At 39.4% G+C, this 13,074-nt stretch overlaps 1 protein-coding gene across 2 annotated transcripts; it reads right to left on the bottom strand.

The window, feature by feature from the left end:
• Positions 1 to 70: 70 nt before the first annotated feature.
• wipf1a (WAS/WASL interacting protein family, member 1a) lies at positions 71 to 11,360 on the bottom strand. 2 transcript variants are annotated; one of them, XM_065293212.2, is made up of 8 exons: positions 11,187 to 11,360; positions 8,047 to 8,141; positions 4,233 to 4,362; positions 3,964 to 4,083; positions 2,809 to 3,459; positions 2,164 to 2,547; positions 1,099 to 1,203; positions 71 to 556 (listed from the first exon to the last, which is right to left on the bottom strand). In XM_065293212.2, exons 2-8 carry the CDS (start codon positions 8,098 to 8,100, stop codon positions 510 to 512), a joined length of 1,491 nt encoding a protein of 496 aa, XP_065149284.1. In that variant the 5' UTR covers positions 8,101 to 8,141; positions 11,187 to 11,360; the 3' UTR covers positions 71 to 509. The 2 variants fall into 2 exon arrangements, with proteins under 2 accessions (XP_065149284.1, XP_065149285.1); XM_065293213.2 differs by having other exon boundaries at positions 8,050 to 8,141.
• Between the last annotated feature and the right edge of the window lie 1,714 nt (positions 11,361 to 13,074).

Raw genomic sequence — 13,074 nt, 5'->3', positions numbered from 1 at the left:
CTTGAGCCAATAAAAAACCACCCAAAACAAGTTACCAACTGCACAGTAATCTGCTATAAAGAACACAAAATAAGTTCAAGTGAGCTTTATTGTCATTCCTCTATAGTGGAAACATTCAATAGGAACAAAACATTGTGCCTCATATACGACACTTCACATTTAGAATATCAGAACTTACACATAGCTGAACCTGCTGAAAGAAGTCATCTTTGGTGGTGATCATTACTGTACACATTTCATTTTAATATCCTGAAGGATGTCTGTTAATTTCACAGAAGAAAATTGCTTGGCTTAAGTTGAAACCCTCAATGTACAAGATAATAACAGGATGCACTTTATTGCATTAAAATGTAAATTTTATTCTGTGAGGATTTGGATCATAATCAAATGGATGAAACTTATTGTTTTGGAAATAACTAAAAAACCTGTTTAGCAGAGAAACATCCAGCTCACATTAGACCTTCAGTAAATGTGAACAATAATAAAATTGCAGCATCATTAAGCAACTCTCATCTAGGAATTGGTGGTAAAGGTGGTGCACCTCTGTCTCTCACCCCTGAAACACAAATAAACAAATATACATGAACTGCCAAAATGATCATTCTGAAATTAGAAGATTAAAATGTGTAAGTAAATAATATACAAACCAGTCACTTACTGTAAAAGTGGGAACTAAATCTCTAAAACTTTGTGCCCATTATAAGCAGCATAATGAAAAATCTGCTTCTAATAATTTGTATCTACACTGCAAAAAATTACTTTCTTACTTAGTATTTTTGTTTTGTTTTCAGTACAAATATCTAAAAATTCTTGAATTAAGATGCATATTATTGATGATTTAAGAAAATAAGAAAAACTGCCAGTGTGGTAAGAAAACTGTTTTTAAGAAAAAAGTTTATTTTTTTGCTAACCCCATTGGCAGATTTTTTTTTGCGCACTTTAAGCACAAATCCACTTAAATTGTATATTTCTTGTCTAAAAACTAGACTTATTTTCTTAGGTCATTATGCTTATCAAGATAATGCATCTTAATTTAAGAATTTTTTGATATTTCTACTGAAAACAAAATAAAATTACTAAAATTACTAGAGAGCTCACCTTTGCTTCCAGCCTTGCTTGGGTAAGATTTGGGGAAGGGGGCAAATTGCTCTGGTGGAGGCAATTCAGACAGCGGATGGAATGAAAACCTCATTCCCCATTCATCTATAAGATAGAAATACAAGATAAGAAGATCTGTTTGCCCACCCAGCCAAATACAGCCAATGAATAAACATTATGTTAGCATTCAGTTTTGATGTGGTCGATTAAACTTATTGGTCTGAGGCTACATTTACACAACAATATATAGTACAAAAATCCAAAAAATAAAATGTAATTTGCATTTTTTTACATTTCATGTTTACATGACAATAATGTCAAAAAGATTTATGTTTACAGGCATCTTTGACTATGCCTAAAAACACTGTATTATGCATGCCATGGCAGTAGATGGCGATGTTACTTTGTAAAAAAAAAACCACTATGGGGCGGTTTCACGGACAGGGATTCGCCTGTCCTAGACTAAAATAAACTGAAAACAACTTGCACTGACATATCTTAAAATACATCAGTGCCCTTTGTTTTGCCTCAAAATGCACAAAAGGAATGTTTTTAGTAAGGTATGTTTTTTAAACTAGTTATTTTTCTAATTAAACTAAGGCCTAGTCCTGGCTTAAACTAATCCCTGTCCGGGAAACCACCCCATAATGTCTGTGCACATATGCATATTCTTTTACAGAACAATAAATTCAAACAGTAAAGACAGGAAAAGCAGTTTTGTTTAAACGGATGGTGAGGTAGTTTTATTACCACAAGTGATATTGGACTATGAAGCACCAAAACTTTTGTAATTTTGGAAAAACATAGAAAAATAAACTCATTATCTTGAGCAGCACAAACACAGTCCTGTAGGCCGCAATTGTTTTTGTACCCACGCATGCCCATAGACTGAATTAACACATGCGCATGACGTCACCGTTATAAGGACCCTAAAATGTCATTGATGTGTAAGCAAACAGCCAAACCGCATAAAACCTTTCCTGGTTTCATTTAAAAACTTTAATGTGTAAATGAGTTGGTAAATACATTATTACAGACCAGTCAGGGTCTCTGTGACTGTAATACCTGTGGCAGGTGGAGGAGGACACGGGAATCCGTTCATATCAGAGGGAGGTGGAGGAGGGAAGCTTGATGCTCCAGGGCGGCCTGGAGGTGGAGGAGGGAACCCTGCTGCTCCAGGACGATCTGTAGGTGGTGGAGGGAGCCCTGCTGCTCCAGGACGGCCTGGAGGTGGAGGAGGGAACCCTGCTGCTCCAGGACGATCTGGAGGTGGAGCAGGGAACCCTGTCGCTCCAGGACGATCTGGAGGTGGGGGAGGGAACCCTGACGCTCCAGGACGGTCTGGAGGTGGAGTGGGTCTGCCTGGTCCACCGGGGCGACTAGGAGGTGGTGCAGAAGGAGAAGCTCCGCCTCTGTTTCCTGCTCCTGTGGGTGGAGGTGGAAGAGGACCTGGAGAGGAGAACCAACGACAGTAATGAACATCAGGTTACAGCTGCTTTCCTAAAGTACTCCAAAAACTACAGTTATGAATCAGGCCTTAGATTAAATATTAACATCACATTTTTTTTTCAAAACAGGAGGTCATATTTGTCTGCCAGATTGATAAATATATCAATTCTGTGAAAGCAGCATTTGCATCCTATTTATTTGAAGATAATAACTTGTAAATAATTGTATAATAACAGAAATAACCCCCCCACACACACACACCTGATCGTACAGTTGAATTCCTTCGCGTGTCATTGGGTGGAGGGGGTAAAGGGCTGGAGCGTCCAGGTGGAGGTGGAGGAGGAAGGCTGTTTCTTGAAGGACCTCTAGAGACCGGCTCCTCTCGCTGTGATGGGGGCATGGGTGGCAGGCCCCCTCTTCCTGGTGGTAAAGAAGGAGGTGCATTACCCAGAGGTTTTTGCGGAGATGCTGGTTTATTTTCTGTTGATGGTGGCGGTGGTGGTGGAAATCCATCTCGAGAGAAAGACGCTCTATGTCCTCCTGAGGGTGGTGGAGGAGGAGGGAAGTCATCTGAGGACCTGCTAGACATCGATGGTAATGGCGGCCGGCCACTACTGGGCGTAGGAGGTGGAGGGAAGGAAGATTCCTTCGGGGGAGGAGGAAAGCTGGGGCGTCTGCCTGGTTGGCTGGGGGGCTGCGTGGAAGGTGAGTGGATTGGCGGTCGACCTCCACCAGGCAGAGGTGGTGGGCCGCTAGGAGAGCTTTGCTGTGTCGGACGTGCAGAGGAAGGTACAGGTGGAGGTCCAGACCTCCCAGGTGAAGGTCGTCCGGCGCTTGGGACTGGGGGTCTGTTTCCACCTGAGTTACTGGGTGCTGGGAATCTCCCGCCTGTGGGTGGCATCGGGGGTCTGGCTGTGTACACACAGCATAAAAACAAATGAAGACAGATTGTGATTTTAATATAATGAATTTTTGTGTAAATCGCATTAGGACATTTCCTGAAAACTTGTGTACATTCTTAAAATTGGAAGTGCTACACAATCTGAAGAACCTTGTTTCACAAAGTAGTGGCCAAAGGTCCTTTAGACTAAAAGGGAATAAAGAAATGGTTCTTTGAGGAACCTTTGAATATTTCTATGGGGAACCAGAATTGGTTCTTCTGCATCCATATGAAGGACCTTTTGTAACACCTCAAACTAAGAGTTTAAGAGTGTGATCTGTAATATAATATAATGTAAGAATATTTTAAAATAAAACCAACATTAAATAAATTTCAATACAATAAATGTTACAAATTGTAGTATTATCTTTTTATTACAGATAATTTGGTTAAGGTGAAGCAAAAAGGTCCTAATATGGAGATATTTCCTTTTTGTACAATTATTTTTATAATATTCATATAATTTGAATTATTACCATTACTGCCCCCTGATGATTTTAGCCTCGGCATTCCACCCTGAAAAAGGCCGCCCATTCCACCTGAAGATCCGCCTCCAAACCCGCCCCCTCCTCCTCCACCTCCTCCACCTTTAGGTTCTGTATAAATAAAAACATAATTTTCAATGAAAACAATTTTCCTTAAAAAGATTTTAAAATCCATTTCTTCACAGCTTTGTTTTACACATGCGGTCGCTCAATTGGTTTCTTTGTTTGAAAATGTTTTTTTTTTACACATGAAAACTCACTGTCTATTACTGGTGCGCTGCGATCATTGGTGACTGCTTTCTTGAGTCGAGCCCCTTTACCGATATCTGACAGTAAAGCATTTCTTCCCTGCTGCTGAGATTTGTTCAAAGCTGGCTTTTCTGTGTTTGCCTGTGGAAATACAATACTGTAACATCAACTATTAACAATAATTATACTTTATACTTACATTCACCTCATCAAGTATAATGTTTCAACTCTGTTTTGGGAAAAATTAAAGGGAAAGTTATTTTTTTACAGAACTCTTGATAAAAGTGTTAACTGTGAATATTTGTAATGATGATGTCTGCATGTTTTGGCCATTTTTACAATAATATTCAACCCTTTTGTTAAAGGTGCCAAAGAATGCATTGAAATAATCTGTTAAAGTGTTTTACATGTTCATTTACAACCCTAGGATTTGCCTTTAGAATAAAATGATCTTTTATTACCTTATTTGAAAGGGTCATGAATAATAATGTTGAGCTCTGCTCTGATTGGCTGTTTCTCAGAGCAGCTCAGTTCAGTAGCTCTGTGTGTGTGTAAACAGATCTTATGTTTGAGTCTGTATCAGATGAAGATACAGAATTTGAGGAATAATTAATTGTTTGGAGATGGTTAATGGACGTTATGAGTGGTAAGTTTGGTTCCCTTTCTGTCGTCCACTCAAAGTTGTGTCAATGGTGACAGTGTTGGGGAGCCAATCTGGTCTGACTTTTGTGTAAAATGCCAATGAAATTTCAATGACATTGCTCAAATTGTATTTGCATATCAGTCTCCACCCATGCCTGCGTGTATAAAACGGAGGCGGCAAACGCCACTGCTCTTGTTCTTCAGAGCTTGCTGGTGTGATCTCTCTTCCAGTAAATATGAAGAAGTTTACTGTTGGCGTGATGGCGGATTTGTCTTGAAACATCCCCTGGGTGCTTCAGCAGATTGTCAGAGCATTGTCTAAAAGAGCAATTTCCGCACAGAAAATTGTGCTCATTTCTGTGGTTCTTGAAGCGGTAGATTTCTCTCTCCCCTCCGCTGACAGGCATATTCCCTCTCCCAGCTCTCTGGGACACCAGTTTGCTGAGGCTGCGTTTGTAACCTAATACGCTCTCATTGCGAGAGTGTGTCTATTTAAAATGTTGCGGTCACGGCTGCGGCTGCTTCTTACGCTGGCGGTTCAGCTGTTAATTCAGCCTCTGTCAGTCTGGCGAGCGGCTGGTGTGATACGGGGTGAGTGCGAGCGACTCATTGCCGGTTGTTACCTGCAACCCGTTCCAACCCGCTACACTTGTTTTTCACCTGTCGGTTTAGAATAAGAGGCAGAGTTTTTATCTTCTTGTGAATTCACTGCCACTGTTCTGGGCACAGCGGAGGATGAGTTATCTGTTGCAGCATCTGAGGGTGATTTTCTGCTATCTGAAATGGTGGATGAGCCTATGGAGCTCCCGTTTTTCAGCGGTTGAGCCCTGGGTGAACCTAACACTCAGATTAGCCTTTAGTGTATGCACTGTTTTTTCCTAAATGTTCTCAGCTTAATAAGTGGTTACCTTCTGAACTGCACAGGGAATTTACTAATCTTGCAAGGTACTTTTCGTTGCCATTTGGGGTTGTGAGTTTGGTTGCTCTCATCTCTTTCGATGTTGTGGCATCTAAGGGATATGTTTGGGTAACTCAGATGAGCATGGTGTCGCGGTGAATACGTGCCTGTGTACGGCTGCCATTTGACAGGATCCATTCCGTCTTATTTTCAGTTGGGTGCCCTCAGGGCCAATCTGCGATGAAGACCCCTCTCTTAGTAGTGCTCGCCCCAATTAAGAAGGCAGGGAACCTGCATGCGGTCTTTGTTTCCCTTGAGTACCTGGAGATTGGACAGAGTGTCTCCCATGTTGTCTTGAGACCTTGGCCCAGCTACGTGCCCAAAGTTCCTACCATTCCCTTCAGGGATCAGGTGGTGAACTTGCAAGTGCTCCCCTCGGGTGGAAGACCCAACCCTGTCATTGTTGTGTTCAGTGTCTGCTGCGCCTTTACACACTGAACTTTAGAATTTCCAACCAGCTCTTTTGTTTGTTATTGAATGGCAGTAGATGGGGAATGCTGTCTCCAAACAGAGGTTGGCGCACTGAATTGTGGACACCATCATTTTGGTCTACTGATCTCAGGAGCTGCTGTGTCCATTGGAGTGAAGGCTCACTCCACTAGAGGTGTTGCCTCCTCTTGGGCACTGGCGCAAGGCGCCACTCTAGCAGACATCTGTAGAGCTGCGGGTTGCGTGACGCCTGATAGGTTAGCACGATTTTACAATCTTCGTGTGGAATCAGTGTCAGCCTGGGCCCTTCGAGGTAATACCATTTAGCCTGGTGGCTGGCTAGGCATCTCTCTTGCCCTAACACTCTCTCCCCTTCTTTGGAGAGTAGGGTCCTATGCCAACATGGCCTTTGGGATGAATGGTACTTTTTCATCATGTACCAGACTGGCAGAGTCTTTATCGGTTCACTATTTTTGTCTGAATTATGCCAGTACTGTGATTTATATCCAGTAATGTTTCTCACATAGATAGTGTTCCCCAGTGGTATACCCGCTTCAGTGTCTCCTCTACTTGTGAGTTCTTGACACATTTTTTACATGTGTTCTCCCCAACAGGTGAGACCATTGTCTATCTCCATATGGGCTCCCCCAGTTGGTGAGCTATTGTCACCGTTGTGCCCCTTTTCTGTATACTTTATTTTTGGTACATTCCCAGTATAGTTCAGTACCCTGTGGCTAAGTTGATGCTATCTGCTGTAAACGCCCTGCTGGTGTTACTGGTGAGGGGTCTGCTCCTCCTCCTCGGATGAGGACCCCTTGCACTTTACTGGAAGGTTGTGATGTCATTTAGCGGGCAGTACGGCACGATGTACCTGCCTATGCTTGCTTTATGGACGTCAAGACATGGGTCAGAGTTGTGGCGTTTCACATAGGCACCCCATACTGTTGTCATCGACACAACATCGAGTGGACAACAGTAAGGGAATGTCTAGGTTACGCATTTAACCACACGGTTTCCTGATGGAGTGAGCGAGATGTTGTGTCCTCCGTGCCACACGCTGCCCCACCTGCTGACGTGGGCCATATTGAGCTCCTCAGACATGAGCAGTGAATGCCGTTTGCTTTCTTCGTTTTATACATGAGAGCATGGGTGGAGACTGGTATGCAAATACCATTCGCACAATTTTATTGAAATTTAATTGCCGTTTTACACAAAAGTCAGGCCAGATTGGCTCTCAAGAGCACACCCCATACTGTCGCTATTGACACAACGTCTTGTTCCCTCCATCAGGGAACCGTGGATACATACGTAACCAAGACAACTTTTTTCAGTATGGCCTGAAAACGTAACTGTAATGTCAATAGTAGAACTTCAGCCTAAATGCTAACGAGAATTAGCATATAGCATTAACTTTGCACTCATAACTCATAACTTCAGCAGTCACAACTTTGTTTTAAGCATTGTAACAACATTGTAATTAATTTAATGTTGGGGCGTAGATCAGTTGATGTTATGTTGAGATCAGCTTCTTTTACAGCTGTCTTTTATATGCATGAGGTTTACAGAAAGAGGAAACAAAAGTGTGTTTGAGGCTCACGATATGTCATTACCATACACAGAAATCTTATTATTCACCTATGCCTAAAGTTTTCAATTCTACGGCACCTTTAAAATCAAAACTAAACCGTGAAACATGCACCAAACCAAGTTTTAAAAATAAATGTTGTGGGTTTTTAATACTATTTTCAGTCATTATGTTTGATTTGTGTGAGATTGGTGGTATAAGTGTGTCATACCACTGAAAAGGTTGGAGGAGGTCCAGGAGGAGGTGGAGGAGGAGGTCCAGACATTGTGTCTTTACTGTTCCTTGTTTCACTTTACACCTAGAAGACTGAGCGCACACAAAAACACGTATGTCAGTTCTTTTTGTAAAGGAAGTTTATACAACATCAATGTTGAGAAGATAAAAGTTTTTAAGGAACACCAGTGACAGTGATCTGATAACTCATGTTCATAATAACTATGGATGTAACAGGCAGTAAAATCACAGCGTGTCATGTTCTTCATGTCTTCAGATCTGAGCATCTTTAGATGAAACAGATGCTGGTAAAGTTCACATACTTCCTGCTACTAAAAACCCACAGAAACCACAACATCTCTGGTGACCTAAAGTCTACTTTTTTATTCACAAGCATGCACTCGAAAAATGGTGCTAAATAACACTAAAAGTTGTTCACTGCCTCTTAATCACAGGGAACCACTTTTAGTGCTATTAGCACCAATTTTAAACCAAATAATTAGAAATATATGTTGCAGTACTGGGTGGTCACTTTAAAATAAATACCACTGTGGTATTTTTGAATGATCCAACAGTACTTATAATTTTTGAAACACATGCCATGGTAGCGCCATTAAATTTTTAGACATAAAAACCCACGAATAATTTCAGTAACATGGTTTACATCAAAATACCATGATTTATTTATATGATCCCATAACATTATGTATAATAGTATTACATAACAGTACTAAAGTGAGCGGGGCACAAACTAATGCAGGGTTAATTGTAACGCAGCTACTTTACATATTTCATCAGGACCGAGCAATCTGTGCTTTTGGTTTTTTCTCTTACTGTCAGAAGATCTCATGTGAATTTGTGAAAAGTTTTGGTTAAGATATTAAACAAAGAGTGTTGTGGAGGCATGGAAGTAAATTTCTTCGTCTTATGTTTTTTTTTTCAATTTCTGAGTTGGGTTTGCAAGTCACCAAATCCAAGCTTATATTATTTTAATCAGTGTCTTGTTACCTAAAACATAACAGCATTTTGAAACATGTCAGTAACTCTTAGTAACTGATAGCTGGGATTAAAAATATTTTTACACAGCGGGGTTAGTTGTCACACAGTCTTACATAAGCCTCTCAGGTAAACAATGATAATAAAATGAAAAATGTTAAATACTATTCATCAAAATGATAACTGTTAATACAAATAAGAAATAACTCAGAATTATCTTTTTTTATTGTGCAGCTCTTTCAAAAAAAATCTGCATTTCTATGTATTGATGCAAACAAGGATGATTAGATGAAGGATCATGGATGGATGAATGTGTGGATATCTATCTATTATACGCAGATATATAAACAATGTCCACCTTTAGTATATAGACAGAATTTGATTGAATTATTTGTGTTTAAATAAAATTTTCTAGCAGGTGTTACAACAATATATCAGTAGTATATCAGTTTGCTCCAATTTCTATTCTGTCTTCCTTAGATGCTGTTTATCATGGCGCCCTTAGGTTTATATTACATTGTAAATCTTCTGTGCATCATTGCACCTTGTATAAAAGCGTGGGCTGGCCCTCTCTGTCCAGTAGGAGAAAAATCCACTGGTACTTAATTATTTATAAAGCTATCTTGGGGATGTTACCTTCGTACCTTTGTAGTTTAATACAGCAGAAATCTGTCACAAAATATTCTTTACGCTCTCAAAACTGCTATCAGTTCCATTTGCTAGAACTGAACTGGGTAAGAAATCTTTTGCATATGCAGCACCGTTTGACTGGAATTTTATTCAATTGAAATTAAAGTTGCAAAACCTTCCTTCTTTTGACCAGTTTAAAGCAGATATTTGGCAACTAAATGACGATTCTGAGAAATGTAATTGTTTTAAACTGTTTTGTGCTGTGTAAGTCTGTTATTGAATTCCTTGTATTGCTGCTCATCTTGGCCAGGTCACTCCTGTGAATGAGATTTTTAATCACAGTGAGTTTTTTACCTGGTTAAATACAGGTTTAATAATAATAAAAACTATCTGATTGTTACAATGAACCCCACCTATGGGGTAAGTTGTCACATTTGCACTCCTGTCAGTTTTGGTGTAATTGTATGATAACTGTAGGTCCCACAAACAAACTATAAGTGTTCATTTGTAGCAGAGATGTGTGTGTTAATTGTGTAAAAGCCAAAAAGTGTTACGTTGTGCCCCACTCTCACCTACACAGTACTATAATAGTTGTTGTATGTGTCACTGAATGCTACGTCTTACAAGAAAATAAGTACAGTGCTAATACCATAGTACTTTAACAAATATCGTGATCCTTAAATTACTGAACAATTATATTCACGGGGTAGACAAGAGTACTTTCAAGCATATCATGATAATGTCCAAAATACCATAGTAATACCATGGTACCATATTTATAGACAATTTGTTGTTTTATGGGAGAGACTGTTGACAGATGTTATCTGTTTCTCAGCTGATCACACAGGCAAATGACTTCCTGACACTGAAGAAGATAATGTGCAGAGTAACGCACTTACTAAACATCTGTGTTCCTCTTTTATTATTTTATTCTATAAAATTATTCTGTCATCATTTACTTAACCTTATGTTAATCTAAATCTGTATGAATTTTTTTTTTTTTTTTGATGAACACAAGATATTTTGATAAATGAGCACACAAAACCATTGACTTCCACAGTAGGAAAAACAAATTTGATTGTAATTCAACAGGTACTGTCATCTGTGTGCTCAAATTTAACATTCATTTTGAGATGTGTGACTCTCCAAATAAATAAATGCTGTACTGTACTTACATTATTTTCACTACTGTATATACTAGAAATTAATTTTTATTTGACTTATTTTGCATTCAAAGTTGCAGAAGCATTCCAACTAAAGATCCCTTGTGATATAAACTAAATAAACACTAAAGCAAACAAAAATCTTTGTTTCTGCCTTGTTCAGAAGCTGTGTGAAAACCAAGACTCTATTTCCTCTGTCGAGTTTCCTTTTGTGGTGCAACACGAGCATGTTAAAATAAGAAACAGTAACTTTATTCCAGTGAGGACGTTCAGCGTTCTTCATCAGAACATCACTCATCTCTCCTTTCTGACCTTCACTCCATCATTTATACACAGAAGAGCGACTCACCTGCGGCTGAGCATCTGGAGTCACCGGGTCCAAAGTTCTGCTCGCTGTTAAAGTCTGAACTTCCTGTCTGAACTGCAGACCAATCAGAGTTTGAGTGCCGCTTCAAACTCGTGCAACTGAACGAGCTGCACGACAAACAACTGACTGTGACCGCACGCATTTCCTCACACAATGTTCTTGAAAGAGTGAGATTAGTCATGCAGAGGTGTTATGAACTCAAGCCCTATAAGAACATGAGCAGAAACAGGAACTAAAGGACTACATTTGGGGAAAAAATAGATCTGACACCATTCTCTGGCTTGTGGTCGTGTAGTTTAAATCGGCCTTTAGTTATTTCAGTGCAAACGTAAATACAGAAGTATATTTAATGCAGATCTATGGACACTAAATTCTGTCCAGTGTCAGGAATCTCTTCAGAAAGGCCTGCACATGCATTATAGTACATTAGTAAAAATGCACGTGACATAACTAGTTATTTGCTTTATCACGAGAAAATCAAAGCATACATTGCAACTATTTCTGTGTTTCTACACTTGAGGCCACAATTAAAATGCATGAATGCATTAGATAACAAAGTCAAGGTGTTGTCTACAAATATAAGATTAGCAGTTTAGCCCATGGAAGTGCTTTTTAGATACACACGAGAAAACCCTCTTGTGTTGTCAGGGTGATTTTTATAGGCTGCTTGAGTTCATACAGGTGTCCTAGCACTTGTTCCCCCAATGCTGCATATGTGGTTTAAGTCTTAAAAGTGAACTACTAAAGGTTAAGGAGCAGCCGTTACCATTAACTCAAACCCTAACCATTATTACCCCTTAATTATTGTGAAATTGAGAATTTTTTAAAAACCCCTAACCCAATCTGACAATTTCTCCAGAAAACAGCGTGCGGCGCACTTGAGAGTTTACATTTATTTTTAGACAGATATCTCTTGGATTCGTTTATTGCCAAATTGGGACAAATAATGGACAGTATCGCTTTGTAGTAGCACAGCACCAGAATTTAAAATTCATGTAGTATTTTATTTTGAACAAAAAACAGCTTTTAGGGGGTCCCTCAATGCTTATAGGAGGTCCGGGACCCTCCAGCGTCCCCTCAGTTCTTCTTTTGTTTCTCTAATAACCACTGATCTTCTGAGGACAAGAAGAACAGGTGTGAGATGGTTTTATAAACATCTTTAGAAAAACAATTAATGAAAAATAATGGTGAATGTACATTCTAATAAATGCATTCTAAAAGAATAGCGTAGCCAATGGATTAAGTTAACCCAAACGTTTTTATATATTTGACCCAACAATGGGTTAAAATGACCCAGCATTAGATATATCATCAGTAAGTCTTTATGGTGTGCAAAAATGACGTATTGTGGTTTTCTCAGATCCAGTTTCTTTCTGAAATACAACCACAAAGTTCACTCTAGAAAACAAAACTAATACTAATACACAAAAAGTATAGTGACAAAACCATGGGTACAGTAACGTTAATTGTATATTCGCTGATCATGTATGTTCATTTGACGCAGACATAGTCCAATACAACCGTGATGTTACCATGGTACTAATAATAAACCTTTGGTTGTACTGTGGTATCTTGTCTTTGGAGTCTTTTTTTCACCTAACCCATCTATTTCTAAATGTTTTAATGAATTCCTCTGTTTCGTGCTCAAACAGCAGAGGGCAGCAGTGAGCTGGGATATATGATGATACTGATAATGTCCTAAACATGCTCGTAAAGGAATTATATATAGCAACAACAATAATCCCTCTCAATTATTACTTATGAACTACCAGAAGTTGTGTTTTATAAACAGTAAATGAAAATCCTATATAGTTCACCTTTAACTTGTTAGTCTCACCCCATGGCGTCAATATTTGACGACACTTGACCA

The sequence above is a fragment of the Paramisgurnus dabryanus genome, chromosome 15, assembly GCF_030506205.2.
Source record: "Paramisgurnus dabryanus chromosome 15, PD_genome_1.1, whole genome shotgun sequence".
NCBI lineage: Eukaryota > Metazoa > Chordata > Actinopteri > Cypriniformes > Cobitidae > Paramisgurnus > Paramisgurnus dabryanus.
The sequence above is the reverse complement of the archived record's forward strand: the minus strand, read 5'-3'. Positions and strand labels throughout refer to the sequence as shown.

Bases quoted from the DNA above. Each gene is read 5' to 3' on its own strand.
- wipf1a (XM_065293212.2), bottom strand. From the start codon at position 8,100: ATGTCTGGACCTCCTCCTCCACCTCCTCCTGGACCTCCTCCAACCTTT. The intron at 1,204-2,163 runs GTATTACAGTCA...TCTATCTTATAG, and splicing joins TCCTCCTCCACCTGCCACAG to ATGAATGGGGAATGAGGTTT. The intron at 557-1,098 runs GTGAGCTCTCTA...TTTGTGTTTCAG, and splicing joins AAGCAAGGCTGGAAGCAAAG to GGGTGAGAGACAGAGGTGCA.